The sequence below is a fragment of the Daucus carota genome, chromosome 4, assembly GCF_001625215.2.
Source record: "Daucus carota subsp. sativus chromosome 4, DH1 v3.0, whole genome shotgun sequence".
Classification (NCBI taxonomy): Eukaryota; Viridiplantae; Streptophyta; class Magnoliopsida; order Apiales; family Apiaceae; genus Daucus; species Daucus carota.
The window spans coordinates 5,165,820-5,185,063 of record NC_030384.2 but is presented as its reverse complement, the minus strand read 5'-3'; the positions used below and the strand labels follow the sequence as shown (position 1 = coordinate 5,185,063).

General features: G+C 33.9%; 1 protein-coding gene across 1 annotated transcript; it reads right to left on the bottom strand.

The window, feature by feature from the left end:
* Positions 1-1,688: 1,688 nt before the first annotated feature.
* Positions 1,689-2,351, bottom strand: LOC135152331 (uncharacterized; the record flags this gene model as incomplete). Its single annotated transcript, XM_064092248.1, has 1 exon — positions 1,689-2,351. A coding segment is annotated over exon 1 (663 nt), but the record flags the coding sequence as incomplete, so codon positions are not given.
* Between the last annotated feature and the right edge of the window lie 16,893 nt (positions 2,352-19,244).

Below are 19,244 nucleotides of genomic sequence, written 5' to 3'. Positions count from 1 at the left end.
GGACCTATGAATATCCAAGCAAGAGGTGGTTATGAGTATTTCGTCACTTTATTGACGATTATTCTAGATATGGATACGTTTATTTGTTGCACCGTAAGTCTGAGTGCTTTGAGAAATTCAAAGAGTACAAAGCTAAAACGGAGAAGCGACATAATAAAAGTATCAAGTCACTACGATCTGATCGTGGTGGCGAATACTTGCTTGGGGAATTCAGAGAATATTTATCAGAGAATGGGATAGAATCCCAGTTGACTGCACCAGGCACACCCCAGCAGAACGGTGTAGCAGAGAGAAGGAACCAGACTCTTTTAGAGAGTGTTAGATCGATGATGAGTTATTCGGATTTACCCAAGTCATTTTGGGGACATGCCTTAGAGACAGCAGCTTATCTTCTGAACTTAGTACCTTCTAAGTCGGTTCCTAAAACCCCTTGGGTAAACCGACTTAGAAGGTACTAAGTTCAGAAGATAAGCTGCTGTCTCTAAGGCATGTCCCCAAAAGGACTTGGGTAAATCCGAATAACTCATCATCGATCTAACACTCTCTAAAAGAGTCCGGTTCCTTCTCTATGCTACACCGTTCTGCTGGGGTGTGCCTGGTGCAGTCAACTGGGATTCTATCCCATTCTCTGATAAATATTCCCTGAATTCCCCAAGCAAGTATTCGCCACCACGATCAGATCGTAGTGACTTGATACTTTTATTATGTCGCTTCTCCGTTTTAGCTTTGTACTCTTTGAATTTCTCAAAGCACTCAGACTTACGGTGCAACAAATAAACGTATCCATATCTAGAATAATCGTCAATAAAAGTGACGAAATACTCATAACCACCTCTTGCTTGGATATTCATAGGTCCACATAAATCAGAGTGAACCAATCCTAACACTTCTTTGGCTCTATTCCCCTTTGCCTTAAAAGGCCTTTTGGTCATTTTACCTTCCAAGCAGGATTCAAAAACTGGAAATGGCTCCACTGCCAATGAGCCTAAAGGCTCGTCTACTTCCAGTCTTTGAATCCTCCTCAAGTTAATATGACCTAATCTCAAGTGCCAAAGATATGTTTGGTTCAAACTAGAAGGTTCCTTTCTTTTATTAGAGGTAGAAGATGTGTTGTTCAATACCCTATGTTGTAGTTGCAGTGCGGGTTGACTAGGATTAATTATATACAAATTGTCTTGCAATGTACCAGAACATATAATCCGTTTATTCATCATAATAGAAACATTACGATCCAAACAAACATTATAACCATCCATAGCAAGTTTAGAAACCGAAATCAAATTCCTTCTAAAAGAAGGTACATAAAGACAATTGTTCAAAACCAAAATCCTATCAGAACCAAAAGATAAATGAATAACTCCTACTGCAACTACTGCTACTTTCGTAGCATCTCCCATGAACACGTATATCTCGCCATCTCTAAGCATTCTGGATTGCTGGAACCCCTGCATAGAGTTACAAACATGATCAGTGGCTCCAGTATCTACACACCAAGTGCTCGTAGATATAGCCGCTATAAATGTTTCTGTAACTAGAGAAAGAGACATACCAGTATTGTTTGTCTTCTTAGGAAGAGGACAATCCTTTTTCCAGTGACCCGACTGCTTGCACCGGTAGCACTTCCCCTTAGGCTTTTTCACACCACCTTGAACCCCCACTGCCTTCACAGCTTGCTGTGTCTGAGCCTTTTTCTTCTTCTTATTGCCTTTCGGCTTAGAGGAAGAACCTTTCTCAGCCACATTCACTTGAACACTCTGGCGAAATAATCCTTCAGCTGCCTGAAGTTCTGTCAGCAGTTCCGCAAGACTATACTGCCTCTTGTTCATGTTGTAATTCAAGCGGAACTGCTCAAAACTCTTGGGCAAGCTCATAAGGACAATGTCAATCTGGGTTTCCCCGTCAAGCTCTGCACCAAGGATCTCTATCTCATTCAGATGTGACATCATCTTGAGAACATGATCCCTTACAGGTGTACCTTCAGCCATCTGAGTGTTCATTAAAGCCTTCATGGCTACTTGCCTAGCAGCCCTATTCTGATCTCCAAAAAGTTCCTTGAGATTAAAGAGCATATCCGAAGCAGTGGCCATAGCCTGATGCTGATGCTGCAAAACACCCGACATTGCTGCCAGAATGTAACATCGCGACATCTCATCAGCCTTTGTCCACCGCTTATAATACTCTTTCTCCTCATCAGGAGCATCAGCAGCGGGCTGCTCAGGCTTGGGTTCATAAGTGCAAAACTTGTACTCCTCAGCAGTCAACACAATGTCCAAATTACGTTTCCATTCAATATAGTTAGGTCCGGTAAGTTTGTTATCCTTAAGTATGGTGAACAGTGGATTAAACCCCATTATATCCTGAGAATCATGCATGAAAAAATCACATTACACATAAAGAAGGGTGCATAAAAAATTAAGTCCTTTTGGTTCCTCTAACAATTATTAAAATTAAATGCACTAACGTTTAAACACCATAAGTTTCTGGTACGTCACGATGGGTGACATGTATACCACCTAAATTTGTTTAAACGTTACTTCGGTCCTATTACTAAACAATAAGCCACGTTGGGGTGGTCTATATTATTTTTCATAGCTAAGTGTATACCATCATCAAATCTTAAATTACCCGAAACCTATGGAACTTGGTACGCCACGATGGGCGGCATGTATACCTTCCAATATTTCTCGAATAGAATACTTCAATTCAATATTCGTGTCTGGTTTGACTTCTAGGCAGTGGAGGAGTCACATCGGTCTCACTTAATACCCATAAGCCTTAGAAATCACCCCAAATCAGAGATAAAGAAAATTCGTATCTATTCGTATTAATTCAAGAAGTTTGTTCCAGTAATATCTATAACATTCTAGGCACCATAAATTACATGCCACGATGGGTGACGTATACATAATTTATATTCGCCTTATATGTTAAATTACATACAAACAATGATGGAGACCATGGGATTTAATACCATATTAACTCCCTCTCCCACTTAGAATTTACTTTGAGGATTTTAATCTAGATGCATCGCCCTATGTTATTTCTTCGAAGTCCACATGCATACTATCATGGTTATAGCAACATAAAGAACACATAAAGAACACAGAACATGGCAGCATACTAGCATGATTAAAGCATTAATTAAAAACATCCCTATGTCCATGTCATTCTAGCATGCGAAGGGTTAGTATCACATGGCATAACAACACAGACAAGAAACACATAGTAGCAATAATCAAGAAAAGGCAGAAATTATGTAAAACATAATGAAACACATCCACTATTATGGCCCCGGAAAAACAGCTTCGAAATCATCCTTCGAAAAATTCCGAAAATCTTCGAGAGCCTGTTTGGAGGCCTAAACAGCCTCAGAACGCCCTGAAAAACTGCACCCGAAAAGGTATTATGCGCCCAAATCGGACATCGTATGCAAAAGTTACCCTAAATAGCAGCGGCAACAGATCGCAGCAGCGGCAACAGATCGCAGCAGCGGAAGATCTCTGTTTCTTGCAGCCCCGTTGATCAAACAATTACATACAAATTGTACAGGCGAACCAGCCTATTCTATTACATCAGATCATAATCTAAAACAATTACAAATTGAATTACAAGATTAAACTATCACGATCAACCCTCGTGATTTACAACAGCCACGATAAACCACGTGGAATCCAAACATAACAGAATAATTAAAACACGGCCATAATAGTGGACAACGACCTGCATCACAGAATCACTATATACATGCATATATAATCATGACATGGACTACATATCATAAATCGCAGAACCGCAACCTGGCTCTGATGCCATTGTAGGAACAATCGGACCTTGGTCCTGCATTTTATGATACTAATTAAAAGTTCGAACAGAATATTAACCTTAATCGCTACGGCGCAAGCGATTCAAATCCACGTCTTCTACTGTATTCCTTGATTCTCCTTGGACGAAGTGTGGCCTTCGATCTCCCAAGGTGTGCCTCTCCTTAAAGCTTCGAAAACCCAAAACCCTGGCTGTCTCCTTGAGAAAAACGTCTGCCTCTCTCTGACTCTAGGATTAATTCGTTTTGGTGTGTTTTTCAGCTTTAGGAGAACGAGAATATATATAGGCTACAGCAGGGATCATGGATCATTAGGTCAGGCCTTCTAATGACATTCCGGGCCAGGCCCAATGTCATTAAATATTAATTCTATCCACTAAAGAACTAATATTTGCACTACCTTTCCTAATTCCGTAAATTAATTATTTAATTCGGCTCCCATATTAATTGCTTATAAATTCCCCATGTTTAAGATATCGCATGTCCATTAATTAAATTAATTTCTGACAATTAATTTAATTAATATCTTTTATCCTTGATCATCCACTCAACCTTATAATTATGCAAGAATAAATCTGCCTGCAGGACTAAAGCATAATTATCTTTATGAGCTTTCAAGAGGACATTATCACCCGAATATATTTTTCGGACACGGTTTCCTTTTATAGTCAATATCCCACTCTGTATATAATGTCATTGCCCAATACATAAATTCGTAATTTAAAATAAATTACTTAATTTATGAGTCAAGGCATGTGCATTAAATACAAGTGTCAATCACTATATCCGGATTAAGAACTTAAGCATTAATAACATCATAGAATCTTAGTTCTTTATTGTCAGAATTAAAGAAACAATTATTCTACTATTTTGATCCCGTTCAATATACACAAAGTATATAAATATTATTCAATAGTCAAGACAAACTATTTCCAAATAATACTTCAGCCGTTCCAGTGGTTTGTCTAACACCACTGCGACTGTGAACCTTTATTATATTATATAAGGAATCTGACAATCTAATCTTCTGCTATCCCATTTGATACTAGATTGTCTACAATATATAATATACAGACAATGTGAAAACATGCATTGAAGATTCTCAAATAATTGTTATATACTTCAAACGAATATTTCAGTATAACCCTAACAGCTCTGTGATGGAGACTATTGCAAATACCAGAATCTTGGGTTATAACAATGAAGCAGACAGGCCAAGAGTAATACAGCTTGGAGAGGCTATGCAGAGAAGCAAGGTAAATGCCTTGAGAGCAGCTATCTATCAAACTGGGGATGATACTGAGGAGCTCAGAAATGTTAAAGCCCAGATGATACAGACCTTGAAGCAGAAAGAAGAGAATCTGATAAATCAGTTTGTCAGAGAAAGCTATGGATATAGGTTGATTTGATAGGTGGTTCTGTATGTTCTGTAAGTAGTAATTAATTTTGCAAATTAATTATTTCATGCATTTGTCCTTGATTATTTTTGACATCATCAGTAAATATATAGAACTTGTTCATTCTGTCTAATGCACAAGTTGGGGGAGATTGTTACATATTTGATGATGTCACTGGTATCTAACTTGTTCTTGTGCAGAAGCAAATGTCAGAGTTTATCTGGAAATCAGAGTTTGACGACTGCCAGCTGGATCAGAGTTTAACGAAGATCAGAGTTTGCAGGCGGCTGATTTCTAGGAGAAGATCTGGATAAACAAGGAAGGAGAATATCAAGGAGATTTTGCTAATCAGAACAGGAAAAGGATAGCTACTGATCAGATTATTTTAGGAAGCAGATAATTGTAAATCAATCAGTAGATATCGTGAAACTGTGTATATAATCACAGCTTAGGGTTTACTCTAGAGGAGTTATCAATTGAATATCATTCGTGTAACCTAGCAGCTCTTAGTGATAAAATATAAATCACTAAGAGATTATTTGTAACCTACTGTGATTTGTGAATAAGAGTTTAGGTGAATTATTCTTTTATACTGGTGTTCTGTTATTGATTGTGTTCACTATATCAATCTATATAGTGAGTTTATTCGGCCTAACAAGATTCATTCCATACTCGTTTGAAGTTTAAAACAACTTGTAGCTTCATTTTCGGTTGTTTGAAATTGGAATCAACTTGTAGTTTCATTCTTGACTCGTTTGAGCTTGAAAACAACTTGTAGCTTTATTATTGACTAGATTGAAGTTGGAAACAACTTGTAGCTTCATTCCAGACTCGTTTGAAACTGAAAATTACTTGTAGCTTCATTTTCGGTTGTTTGAAATTGGAATCAACTTGTAGTTTCATTCTTGACTCAATTGTGCACATAAATAATTTTTAGCTTCATTATCGACTAGATTGAAGTTGGAAACAACTTGTTGATTCATTCCAGACTCGTTTGAAGTTGAAAACAACTTGTAGCTTCATATTTGGTTGTTTGAAATTGGAATCAAATTGTAGTATTATTTTTGATTCGTTTGAGCTTGTAAACCACTTGGAGCTTCATTATTGACTAGATTGAAGTTGGAAACAACTTGTAGCTTAATTCCAGACTCATTTGAAGTTGAAAACAACTTGTAGTTTCATTTTTGGTTGTTTGAAATTGGAATCAACTTGTAGTTTCATTCTTGACTCGTTTGTGCACGGAAAAATTTTTAGCTTCATTATTGACTAGATTGAAGTTGGAAAGAACTTGTAGCTTCATTTTTGGTTGTTTGAAATTTGAATCAACTTGTACTTTCATTCTTGACTCGTTTGAGCCCGAAAACAACTTGTAGCTTCATTATTGACTAGATTGAAGTTGGAAACAAGTTGTAGTTTATTTCCAAACTCGTTTGAAATTTAAAACAACTTGTAGCTTCTATTTTGGTTGTTTGAAATTGGAATCAAATTGTAGTATTATTTTTGATTCGTCTGAGCTTGTAAACCACTTGGAGCTTCATTATTGACTAGATTGAAGTTGGAAACAACTTGCAGCTTAATTCCAGACTCATTTGAAGTTGAAAACAATTTGTAGTTTCATTTTTGGTTGTTTGAAATTGGAATCAACTTGTAGTTTCATTCTTGACTCGTTTGTGCACGGAAACAATTTTTACCTTCATTATCGACTAGATTGAAGTTGGAAACAACTTGTAGATTCATTCCATACTCGTTTGAAGTTGAAAACAACTTGTGGCTTCATTTTCGGTTGTTAGAAATTGGAATCAACTTGTAGTTTCATTCTTGACTCGTTTGAGCTTGGAATCAACTTGTAGCTTTATTATTGACTAGATTGAAGTTGGAAACAACTTGTAGCTTCATTCCAGACTTGTTTGAAGTTGAAAACAACTTGGAGTTTCATTTTTGGTTGTTTGAAATTGGAATCAACTTGTAGTTTCATTCTTGACTCGTTTGAGCTTGAAAACAACTTGTAGCTTTATTATTGACTAGATTGAAGTTGGAAACAACTTGCAGCTTCATTCCAGAGTCGTTTGAAACTGAAAATTACTTGTAGCTTCATTTTCGGTTGTTTGAAATTGGAATCAACTTGTAGTTTCATTCTTGACTCGTTTGTGCACGAAAATAATTTTTAGCTTCATTATCGACTAGATTGAAGTTGGAAACAACTTGTTGATTCATTCCATACTCGTTTGAAGTTGAAAACAACTTGTAGCTTCATTTCTGGTTGTTTGAAATTGGAATCAAATTGTAGTATTATTTTTGATTCGTTTGAGCTTGTAAACCACTTGGAGCTTCATTATTTAGTAGATTGAAGTTGGAAACAACTTGTAGCTTAATTCCAGACTCATTTGAAGTTGAAAACAACTTGTAGTTTTATTTTTGGTTGTTTGAAATTGGAATCAACTTGTAGTTTCATTCTTGACTCGTTTGTGCACGAAAATAATTTTTAGCTTCATTATCGACTAGATTGAAGTTGGAAACAACTTGTTGATTCATTCCAGACTCGTTTGAAGTTGAAAACAACTTGTAGCTTCATTTCTGGTTGTTTGAAATTGGAATCAAATTGTAGTATTATTGTTGATTCGTTTGAGCTTGTAAACCACTTGGAGCTTCATTATTTACTAGATTGAAGTTGGAAACAACTTGTAGCTTCATTCCAGACTTGTTTGAAGTTGAAAACAACTTGGAGTTTCATTTTTGGTTGTTTGAAATTGGAATCAACTTGTAGTTTCATTCTTGACTCGTTTGAGCTTGAAAACAACTTGTAGCTTTATTATTGACTAGATTGAAGTTGGAAACAACTTGCAGCTTCATTCCAGAGTCGTTTGAAACTGAAAATTACTTGTAGCTTCATTTTCGGTTGTTTGAAATTGGAATCAACTTGTAGTTTCATTCTTGACTCGTTTGTGCACGAAAATAATTTTTAGCTTCATTATCGACTAGATTGAAGTTGGAAACAACTTGTTGATTCATTCCAGACTCGTTTGAAGTTGAAAACAACTTGTAGCTTCATTTCTGGTTGTTTGAAATTGGAATCAAATTGTAGTATTATTTTTGATTCGTTTGAGCTTGTAAACCACTTGGAGCTTCATTATTTAGTAGATTGAAGTTGGAAACAACTTGTAGCTTAATTCCAGACTCATTTGAAGTTGAAAACAACTTGTAGTTTTATTTTTGGTTTTTTGAAATTGGAATCAACTTGTAGTTTCATTCTTGACTCGTTTGTGCACGGAAATAATTTTTAGCTTCATTATTGACTAGATTGAAGTTGGAAAGAACTTGTAGCTTCATTTTTGGTTGTTTGAAATTTGAATCAACTTGTACTTTCATTCTTGACTCGTTTGAGCCCGAAAACAACTTGTAGCTTCATTATTGACTAGATTGAAGTTGGAAACAAGTTGTAGTTTATTTCCAAACTCGTTTGAAATTTAAAACAACTTGTAGCTTCTATTTTGGTTGTTTGAAATTGGAATCAAATTGTAGTATTATTTTTGATTCGTCTGAGCTTGTAAACCACTTGGAGCTTCATTATTGACTAGATTGAAGTTGGAAACAACTTGCAGCTTAATTCCAGACTCATTTGAAGTTGAAAACAATTTGTAGTTTCATTTTTGGTTGTTTGAAATTGGAATCAACTTGTAGTTTCATTCTTGACTCGTTTGTGCACGGAAATAATTTTTAGCTTCATTATCGACTAGATTGAAGTTGGAAACAACTTGTTGATTCATTCCAGACTCGTTTGAAGTTGAAAACAACTTGTAGCTTCATTTTTGGTTGTTTGAAATTGGAATCAAATTGTACTATTATTTTTGATTCGTTTGAGCTTGTAAACCACTTGGAGCTTCATTATTGACTAGATTGAAGTTGGAAAAAACTTGCAGCTTAATCCCAGACTCATTTGAAGTTGAAAACAACTTGTAGTTTCATTTTTGGTTGTTTGAAATTGGAATCAACTTGTAGTTTCATTCTTGACTCGTTTGTGCACGGAAACAATTTTTAGCTTCATTATTGACTAGATTGAAGTTGGAAAGAACTTGTAGCTTCATTTTTGGTTGTTTGAAATTTGAATCAACTTGTACTTTCATTCTTGACTCGTTTGAGCCTGAAAACAACTTGTAGCTTCATTATTGACTAGATTGAAGTTGGAAACAAGTTGTAGTTTAATTCCAAACTCGTTTGAAATTGAAAACAACTTGTAGCTTCTTTTTTGGTTGTTTGAAATTGGAATCAAATTGTAGTATTATTTTTGATTCGTCTGAGCTTGTAAACCACTTGGAGCTTCATTATTGACTAGATTGAAGTTGGAAACAACTTGCAGCTTAATTCCAGACTCATTTGAAGTTGAAAACAATTTGTAGTTTCATTTTTGGTTGTTTGAAATTGGAATCAACTTGTAGTTTCATTCTTGACTCGTTTGTGCACAGAAATAATTTTTAGCTTCATTATCGACTAGATTGAAGTTGGAAACAACTTGTTGATTCATTCCAGACTCGTTTGAAGTTGAAAACAACTTGTAGCTTCATTTTTGGTTGTTTGAAATTGGAATCAAATTGTACTATTATTTTTGATTCGTTTGAGCTTGTAAACCACTTGGAGCTTCATTATTGACTAGATTGAAGTTGGAAACAACTTGCAGCTTAATTCCAGACTCATTTGAAGTTGAAAACAACTTGTAGTTTCATTTTTGGTTGTTTGAAATTGGAATCAACTTGTAGTTTCATTCTTGACTCGTTTGTGCACGGAAATAATTTTTAGCTTCATTATTGACTAGATTGAAGTTGGAAAGAACTTGTAGCTTCATTTTTGGTTGTTTGAAATTTGAATCAACTTGTACTTTCATTCTTGACTCGTTTGAGCCCGAAAACAACTTGTAGCTTCATTATTGACTAGATTGAAGTTGGAAACAAGTTGTAGTTTATTTCCAAACTCGTTTGAAATTTAAAACAACTTGTAGCTTCTATTTTGGTTGTTTGAAATTGGAATCAAATTGTAGTATTATTTTTGATTCGTCTGAGCTTGTAAACCACTTGGAGCTTCATTATTGACTAGATTGAAGTTGGAAACAACTTGCAGCTTAATTCCAGACTCATTTGAAGTTGAAAACAATTTGTAGTTTCATTTTTGGTTGTTTGAAATTGGAATCAACTTGTAGTTTCATTCTTGACTCGTTTGTGCACGGAAATAATTTTTAGCTTCATTATCGACTAGATTGAAGTTGGAAACAACTTGTTGATTCATTCCAGACTCGTTTGAAGTTGAAAACAACTTGTAGCTTCATTTTTGGTTGTTTGAAATTGGAATCAAATTGTACTATTATTTTTGATTCGTTTGAGCTTGTAAACCACTTGGAGCTTCATTATTGACTAGATTGAAGTTGGAAACAACTTGCAGCTTAATTCCAGACTCATTTGAAGTTGAAAACAACTTGTAGTTTCATTTTTGGTTGTTTGAAATTGGAATCAACTTGTAGTTTCATTCTTGACTCGTTTGTGCACGGAAACAATTTTTAGCTTCATTATTGACTAGATTGAAGTTGGAAAGAACTTGTAGCTTCATTTTTGGTTGTTTGAAATTTGAATCAACTTGTACTTTCATTCTTGACTCGTTTGAGCCTGAAAACAACTTGTAGCTTCATTATTGACTAGATTGAAGTTGGAAACAAGTTGTAGTTTAATTCCAAACTCGTTTGAAATTGAAAACAACTTGTAGCTTCTTTTTTGGTTGTTTGAAATTGGAATCAAATTGTAGTATTATTTTTGATTCGTCTGAGCTTGTAAACCACTTGGAGCTTCATTATTGACTAGATTGAAGTTGGAAACAACTTGCAGCTTAATTCCAGACTCATTTGAAGTTGAAAACAATTTGTAGTTTCATTTTTGGTTGTTTGAAATTGGAATCAACTTGTAGTTTCATTCTTGACTCGTTTGTGCACAGAAATAATTTTTAGCTTCATTATCGACTAGATTGAAGTTGGAAACAACTTGTTGATTCATTCCAGACTCGTTTGAAGTTGAAAACAACTTGTAGCTTCATTTATGGTTGTTTGAAATTGGAATCAAATTGTACTATTATTTTTGATTCGTTTGAGCTTGTAAACCACTTGGAGCTTCATTATTGACTAGATTGAAGTTGGAAACAACTTGCAGCTTAATTCCAGACTCATTTGAAGTTGAAAACAACTTGTAGTTTCATTTTTGGTTGTTTGAAATTGGAATCAACTTGTAGTTTCATTCTTGACTCGTTTGTGCACGGAAACAATTTTTAGCTTCATTATTGACTAGATTGAAGTTGGAAAGAACTTGTAGCTTCATTTTTGGTTGTTTGAAATTTGAATCAACTTGTACTTTCATTCTTGACTCGTTTGAGCCCGAAAACAACTTGTAGCTTCATTATTGACTAGATTGAAGTTGGAAACAAGTTGTAGTTTATTTCCAAACTCGTTCGAAATTTAAAACAACTTGTAGCTTCTATTTTGGTTGTTTGAAATTGGAATCAAATTGTAGTATTATTTTTGATTCGTCTGAGCTTGTAAACCACTTGGAGCTTCATTATTGACTAGATTGAAGTTGGAAACAACTTGCAGCTTAATTCCAGACTCATTTGAAGTTGAAAACAATTTGTAGTTTCATTTTTGGTTGTTTGAAATTGGAATCAACTTGTAGTTTCATTCTTGACTCGTTTGTGCATGGAAATAATTTTTAGCTTCATTATCGACTAGATTGAAGTTGGAAACAACTTGTTGATTCATTCCAGACTCGTTTGAAGTTGAAAACAACTTGTAGCTTCATTTTTGGTGGTTTGAAATTGGAATCAAATTGTACTATTATTTTTGATTCGTTTGAGCTTGTAAACCACTTGGAGCTTCATTATTGACTAGATTGAAGTTGGAAACAACTTGCAGCTTAATTCCAGAATCATTTGGAGTTGAAAACAACTTGTAGTTTCATTTTTGGTTGTTTGAAATTGGAATCAACTTGTAGTTTCATTCTTGACTCGTTTGTGCACGGAAACAATTTTTAGCTTCATTATTGACTAGATTGAAGTTGGAAAGAACTTGTAGCTTCATTTTTGGTTGTTTGAAATTTGAATCAACTTGTACTTTCATTCTTGACTCGTTTGAGCCTGAAAACAACTTGTAGCTTCATTATTGACTAGATTGAAGTTGGAAACAAGTTGTAGTTTAATTCCAAACTCGTTTGAAATTGAAAACAACTTGTAGCTTCTTTTTTGGTTGTTTGAAATTGGAATCAAATTGTAGTATTATTTTTGATTCGTCTGAGCTTGTAAACCACTTGGAGCTTCATTATTGACTAGATTGAAGTTGGAAACAACTTGCAGCTTAATTCCAGACTCATTTGAAGTTGAAAACAATTTGTAGTTTCATTTTTGGTTGTTTGAAATTGGAATCAACTTGTAGTTTCATTCTTGACTCGTTTGTGCACAGAAATAATTTTTAGCTTCATTATCGACTAGATTGAAGTTGGAAACAACTTGTTGATTCATTCCAGACTCGTTTGAAGTTGAAAACAACTTGTAGCTTCATTTATGGTTGTTTGAAATTGGAATCAAATTGTACTATTATTTTTGATTCGTTTGAGCTTGTAAACCACTTGGAGCTTCATTATTGACTAGATTGAAGTTGGAAACAACTTGCAGCTTAATTCCAGACTCATTTGAAGTTGAAAACAACTTGTAGTTTCATTTTTGGTTGTTTGAAATTGGAATCAACTTGTAGTTTCATTCTTGACTCGTTTGTGCACGGAAACAATTTTTAGCTTCATTATTGACTAGATTGAAGTTGGAAAGAACTTGTAGCTTCATTTTTGGTTGTTTGAAATTTGAATCAACTTGTACTTTCATTCTTGACTCGTTTGAGCCCGAAAACAACTTGTAGCTTCATTATTGACTAGATTGAAGTTGGAAACAAGTTGTAGTTTATTTCCAAACTCGTTTGAAATTTAAAACAACTTGTAGCTTCTATTTTGGTTGTTTGAAATTGGAATCAAATTGTAGTATTATTTTTGATTCGTCTGAGCTTGTAAACCACTTGGAGCTTCATTATTGACTAGATTGAAGTTGGAAACAACTTGCAGCTTAATTCCAGACTCATTTGAAGTTGAAAACAATTTGTAGTTTCATTTTTGGTTGTTTGAAATTTGAATCAACTTGTAGTTTCATTCTTGACTCGTTTGTGCATGGAAATAATTTTTAGCTTCATTATCGACTAGATTGAAGTTGGAAACAACTTGTTGATTCATTCCAGACTCGTTTGAAGTTGAAAACAACTTGTAGCTTCATTTTTGGTGGTTTGAAATTGGAATCAAATTGTACTATTATTTTTGATTCGTTTGAGCTTGTAAACCACTTGGAGCTTCATTATTGACTAGATTGAAGTTGGAAACAACTTGCAGCTTAATTCCAGAATCATTTGAAGTTGAAAACAACTTGTAGTTTCATTTTTGGTTGTTTGAAATTGGAATCAACTTGTAGTTTCATTCTTGACTCGTTTGTGCACGGAAACAATTTTTAGCTTCATTATTGACTAGATTGAAGTTGGAAAGAACTTGTAGCTTCATTTTTGGTTGTTTGAAATTTGAATCAACTTGTACTTTCATTCTTGACTCGTTTGAGCCTGAAAACAACTTGTAGCTTCATTATTGACTAGATTGAAGTTGGAAACAAGTTGTAGTTTAATTCCAAACTCGTTTGAAATTGAAAACAACTTGTAGCTTCTTTTTTGGTTGTTTGAAATTGGAATCAAATTGTAGTATTATTTTTGATTCGTCTGAGCTTGTAAACCACTTGGAGCTTCATTATTGACTAGATTGAAGTTGGAAACAACTTGCAGCTTAATTCCAGACTCATTTGAAGTTGAAAACAATTTGTAGTTTCATTTTTGGTTGTTTGAAATTGGAATCAACTTGTAGTTTCATTCTTGACTCGTTTGTGCACAGAAATAATTTTTAGCTTCATTATCGACTAGATTGAAGTTGGAAACAACTTGTTGATTCATTCCAGACTCGTTTGAAGTTGAAAACAACTTGTAGCTTCATTTTTGGTTGTTTGAAATTGGAATCAAATTGTACTATTATTTTTGATTCGTTTGAGCTTGTAAACCACTTGGAGCTTCATTATTGACTAGATTGAAGTTGGAAACAACTTGCAGCTTAATTCCAGACTCATTTGAAGTTGAAAACAACTTGTAGTTTCATTTTTGGTTGTTTGAAATTGGAATCAACTTGTAGTTTCATTCTTGACTCGTTTGTGCACGGAAATAATTTTTAGCTTCATTATTGACTAGATTGAAGTTGGAAAGAACTTGTAGCTTCATTTTTGGTTGTTTGAAATTTGAATCAACTTGTACTTTCATTCTTGACTCGTTTGAGCCCGAAAACAACTTGTAGCTTCATTATTGACTAGATTGAAGTTGGAAACAAGTTGTAGTTTATTTCCAAACTCGTTTGAAATTTAAAACAACTTGTAGCTTCTATTTTGGTTGTTTGAAATTGGAATCAAATTGTAGTATTATTTTTGATTCGTCTGAGCTTGTAAACCACTTGGAGCTTCATTATTGACTAGATTGAAGTTGGAAACAACTTGCAGCTTAATTCCAGACTCATTTGAAGTTGAAAACAATTTGTAGTTTCATTTTTGGTTGTTTGAAATTGGAATCAACTTGTAGTTTCATTCTTGACTCGTTTGTGCACGGAAATAATTTTTAGCTTCATTATCGACTAGATTGAAGTTGGAAACAACTTGTTGATTATTCCAGACTCGTTTGAAGTTGAAAACAACTTGTAGCTTCATTTTTGGTTGTTTGAAATTGGAATCAAATTGTACTATTATTTTTGATTCGTTTGAGCTTGTAAACCACTTGGAGCTTCATTATTGACTAGATTGAAGTTGGAAACAACTTGCAGCTTAATTCCAGACTCATTTGAAGTTGAAAACAACTTGTAGTTTCATTTTTGGTTGTTTGAAATTGGAATCAACTTGTAGTTTCATTCTTGACTCGTTTGTGCACGGAAACAATTTTTAGCTTCATTATTGACTAGATTGAAGTTGGAAAGAACTTGTAGCTTCATTTTTGGTTGTTTGAAATTTGAATCAACTTGTACTTTCATTCTTGACTCGTTTGAGCCTGAAAACAACTTGTAGCTTCATTATTGACTAGATTGAAGTTGGAAACAAGTTGTAGTTTAATTCCAAACTCGTTTGAAATTGAAAACAACTTGTAGCTTCTTTTTTGGTTGTTTGAAATTGGAATCAAATTGTAGTATTATTTTTGATTCGTCTGAGCTTGTAAACCACTTGGAGCTTCATTATTGACTAGATTGAAGTTGGAAACAACTTGCAGCTTAATTCCAGACTCATTTGAAGTTGAAAACAATTTGTAGTTTCATTTTTGGTTGTTTGAAATTGGAATCAACTTGTAGTTTCATTCTTGACTCGTTTGTGCACAGAAATAATTTTTAGCTTCATTATCGACTAGATTGAAGTTGGAAACAACTTGTTGATTCATTCCAGACTCGTTTGAAGTTGAAAACAACTTGTAGCTTCATTTTTGGTTGTTTGAAATTGGAATCAAATTGTACTATTATTTTTGATTCGTTTGAGCTTGTAAACCACTTGGAGCTTCATTATTGACTAGATTGAAGTTGGAAACAACTTGCAGCTTAATTCCAGACTCATTTGAAGTTGAAAACAACTTGTAGTTTCATTTTTGGTTGTTTGAAATTGGAATCAACTTGTAGTTTCATTCTTGACTCGTTTGTGCACGGAAATAATTTTTAGCTTCATTATTGACTAGATTGAAGTTGGAAAGAACTTGTAGCTTCATTTTTGGTTGTTTGAAATTTGAATCAACTTGTACTTTCATTCTTGACTCGTTTGAGCCCGAAAACAACTTGTAGCTTCATTATTGACTAGATTGAAGTTGGAAACAAGTTGTAGTTTATTTCCAAACTCGTTTGAAATTTAAAACAACTTGTAGCTTCTATTTTGGTTGTTTGAAATTGGAATCAAATTGTAGTATTATTTTTGATTCGTCTGAGCTTGTAAACCACTTGGAGCTTCATTATTGACTAGATTGAAGTTGGAAACAACTTGCAGCTTAATTCCAGACTCATTTGAAGTTGAAAACAATTTGTAGTTTCATTTTTGGTTGTTTGAAATTGGAATCAACTTGTAGTTTCATTCTTGACTCGTTTGTGCACGGAAATAATTTTTAGCTTCATTATCGACTAGATTGAAGTTGGAAACAACTTGTTGATTATTCCAGACTCGTTTGAAGTTGAAAACAACTTGTAGCTTCATTTTTGGTTGTTTGAAATTGGAATCAAATTGTACTATTATTTTTGATTCGTTTGAGCTTGTAAACCACTTGGAGCTTCATTATTGACTAGATTGAAGTTGGAAACAACTTGCAGCTTAATTCCAGACTCATTTGAAGTTGAAAACAACTTGTAGTTTCATTTTTGGTTGTTTGAAATTGGAATCAACTTGTAGTTTCATTCTTGACTCGTTTGTGCACGGAAACAATTTTTAGCTTCATTATTGACTAGATTGAAGTTGGAAAGAACTTGTAGCTTCATTTTTGGTTGTTTGAAATTTGAATCAACTTGTACTTTCATTCTTGACTCGTTTGAGCCTGAAAACAACTTGTAGCTTCATTATTGACTAGATTGAAGTTGGAAACAAGTTGTAGTTTAATTCCAAACTCGTTTGAAATTGAAAACAACTTGTAGCTTCTTTTTTGGTTGTTTGAAATTGGAATCAAATTGTAGTATTATTTTTGATTCGTCTGAGCTTGTAAACCACTTGGAGCTTCATTATTGACTAGATTGAAGTTGGAAACAACTTGCAGCTTAATTCCAGACTCATTTGAAGTTGAAAACAATTTGTAGTTTCATTTTTGGTTGTTTGAAATTGGAATCAACTTGTAGTTTCATTCTTGACTCGTTTGTGCACAGAAATAATTTTTAGCTTCATTATCGACTAGATTGAAGTTGGAAACAACTTGTTGATTCATTCCAGACTCGTTTGAAGTTGAAAACAACTTGTAGCTTCATTTTTGGTTGTTTGAAATTGGAATCAAATTGTACTATTATTTTTGATTCGTTTGAGCTTGTAAACCACTTGGAGCTTCATTATTGACTAGATTGAAGTTGGAAACAACTTGCAGCTTAATTCCAGACTCATTTGAAGTTGAAAACAACTTGTAGTTTCATTTTTGGTTGTTTGAAATTGGAATCAACTTGTAGTTTCATTCTTGACTCGTTTGTGCACGGAAATAATTTTTAGCTTCATTATTGACTAGATTGAAGTTGGAAAGAACTTGTAGCTTCATTTTTGGTTGTTTGAAATTTGAATCAACTTGTACTTTCATTCTTGACTCGTTTGAGCCCGAAAACAACTTGTAGCTTCATTATTGACTAGATTGAAGTTGGAAACAAGTTGTAGTTTATTTCCAAACTCGTTTGAAATTTAAAACAACTTGTAGCTTCTATTTTGGTTGTTTGAAATTGGAATCAAATTGTAGTATTATTTTTGATTCGTCTGAGCTTGTAAACCACTTGGAGCTTCATTATTGACTAGATTGAAGTTGGAAACAACTTGCAGCTTAATTCCAGACTCATTTGAAGTTGAAAACAATTTGTAGTTTCATTTTTGGTTGTTTGAAATTGGAATCAACTTGTAGTTTCATTCTTGACTCGTTTGTGCACGGAAATAATTTTTAGCTTCATTATCGACTAGATTGAAGTTGGAAACAACTTGTTGATTATTCCAGACTCGTTTGAAGTTGAAAACAACTTGTAGCTTCATTTTTGGTTGTTTGAAATTGGAATCAAATTGTACTATTATTTTTGATTCGTTTGAGCTTGTAAACCACTTGGAGCTTCATTATTGACTAGATTGAAGTTGGAAACAACTTGCAGCTTAATTCCAGACTCATTTGAAGTTGAAAACAACTTGTAGTTTCATTTTTGGTTGTTTGAAATTGGAATCAACTTGTAGTTTCATTCTTGACTCGTTTGTGCACGGAAATAATTTTTAGCTTCATTATTGACTAGATTGAAGTTGGAAAGAACTTGTAGCTTCATTTTTGGTTGTTTGAAATTTGAATCAACTTGTACTTTCATTCTTGACTCGTTTGAGCCTGAAAACAACTTGTAGCTTCATTATTGACTAGATTGAAGTTGGAAACAAGTTGTAGTTTAATTCCAAACTCGTTTGAAATTGAAAACAACTTGTAGCTTCTTTTTTGGTTGTTTGAAATTGGAATCAAATTGTAGTATTATTTTTGATTCGTCTGAGCTTGTAAACCACTTGGAGCTTCATTATTGACTAGATTGAAGTTGGAAACAACTTGCAGCTTAATTCCAGACTCATTTGAAGTTGAAAACAATTTGTAGTTTCATTTTTGGTTGTTTGAAATTGGAATCAACTTGTAGTTTCATTCTTGACTCGTTTGTGCACGGAAATAATTTTTAGCTTCATTATCGACTAGATTGAAGTTGGAAACAACTTGTTGATTCATTCCAGACTCGTTTGAAGTTGAAAACAACTTGTAGCTTCATTTTTGGTTGTTTGAAATTGGAATCAAATTGTACTATTATTTTTGATTCGTTTGAGCTTGTAAACCACTTGGAGCTTCATTATTGACTAGATTGAAGTTGGAAACAACTTGCAGCTTAATTCCAGACTCATTTGAAGTTGAAAACAACTTGTAGTTTCATTTTTGGTTGTTTGAAATTGGAATCAACTTGTAGTTTCATTCTTGACTCGTTTGTGCACGGAAATAATTTTTAGCTTCATTATTGACTAGATTGAAGTTGGAAAGAACTTGTAGCTTCATTTTTGGTTGTTTGAAATTTGAATCAACTTGTACTTTCATTCTTGACTCGTTTGAGCCCGAAAACAACTTGTAGCTTCATTATTGACTAGATTGAAGTTGGAAACAAGTTGTAGTTTATTTCCAAACTCGTTTG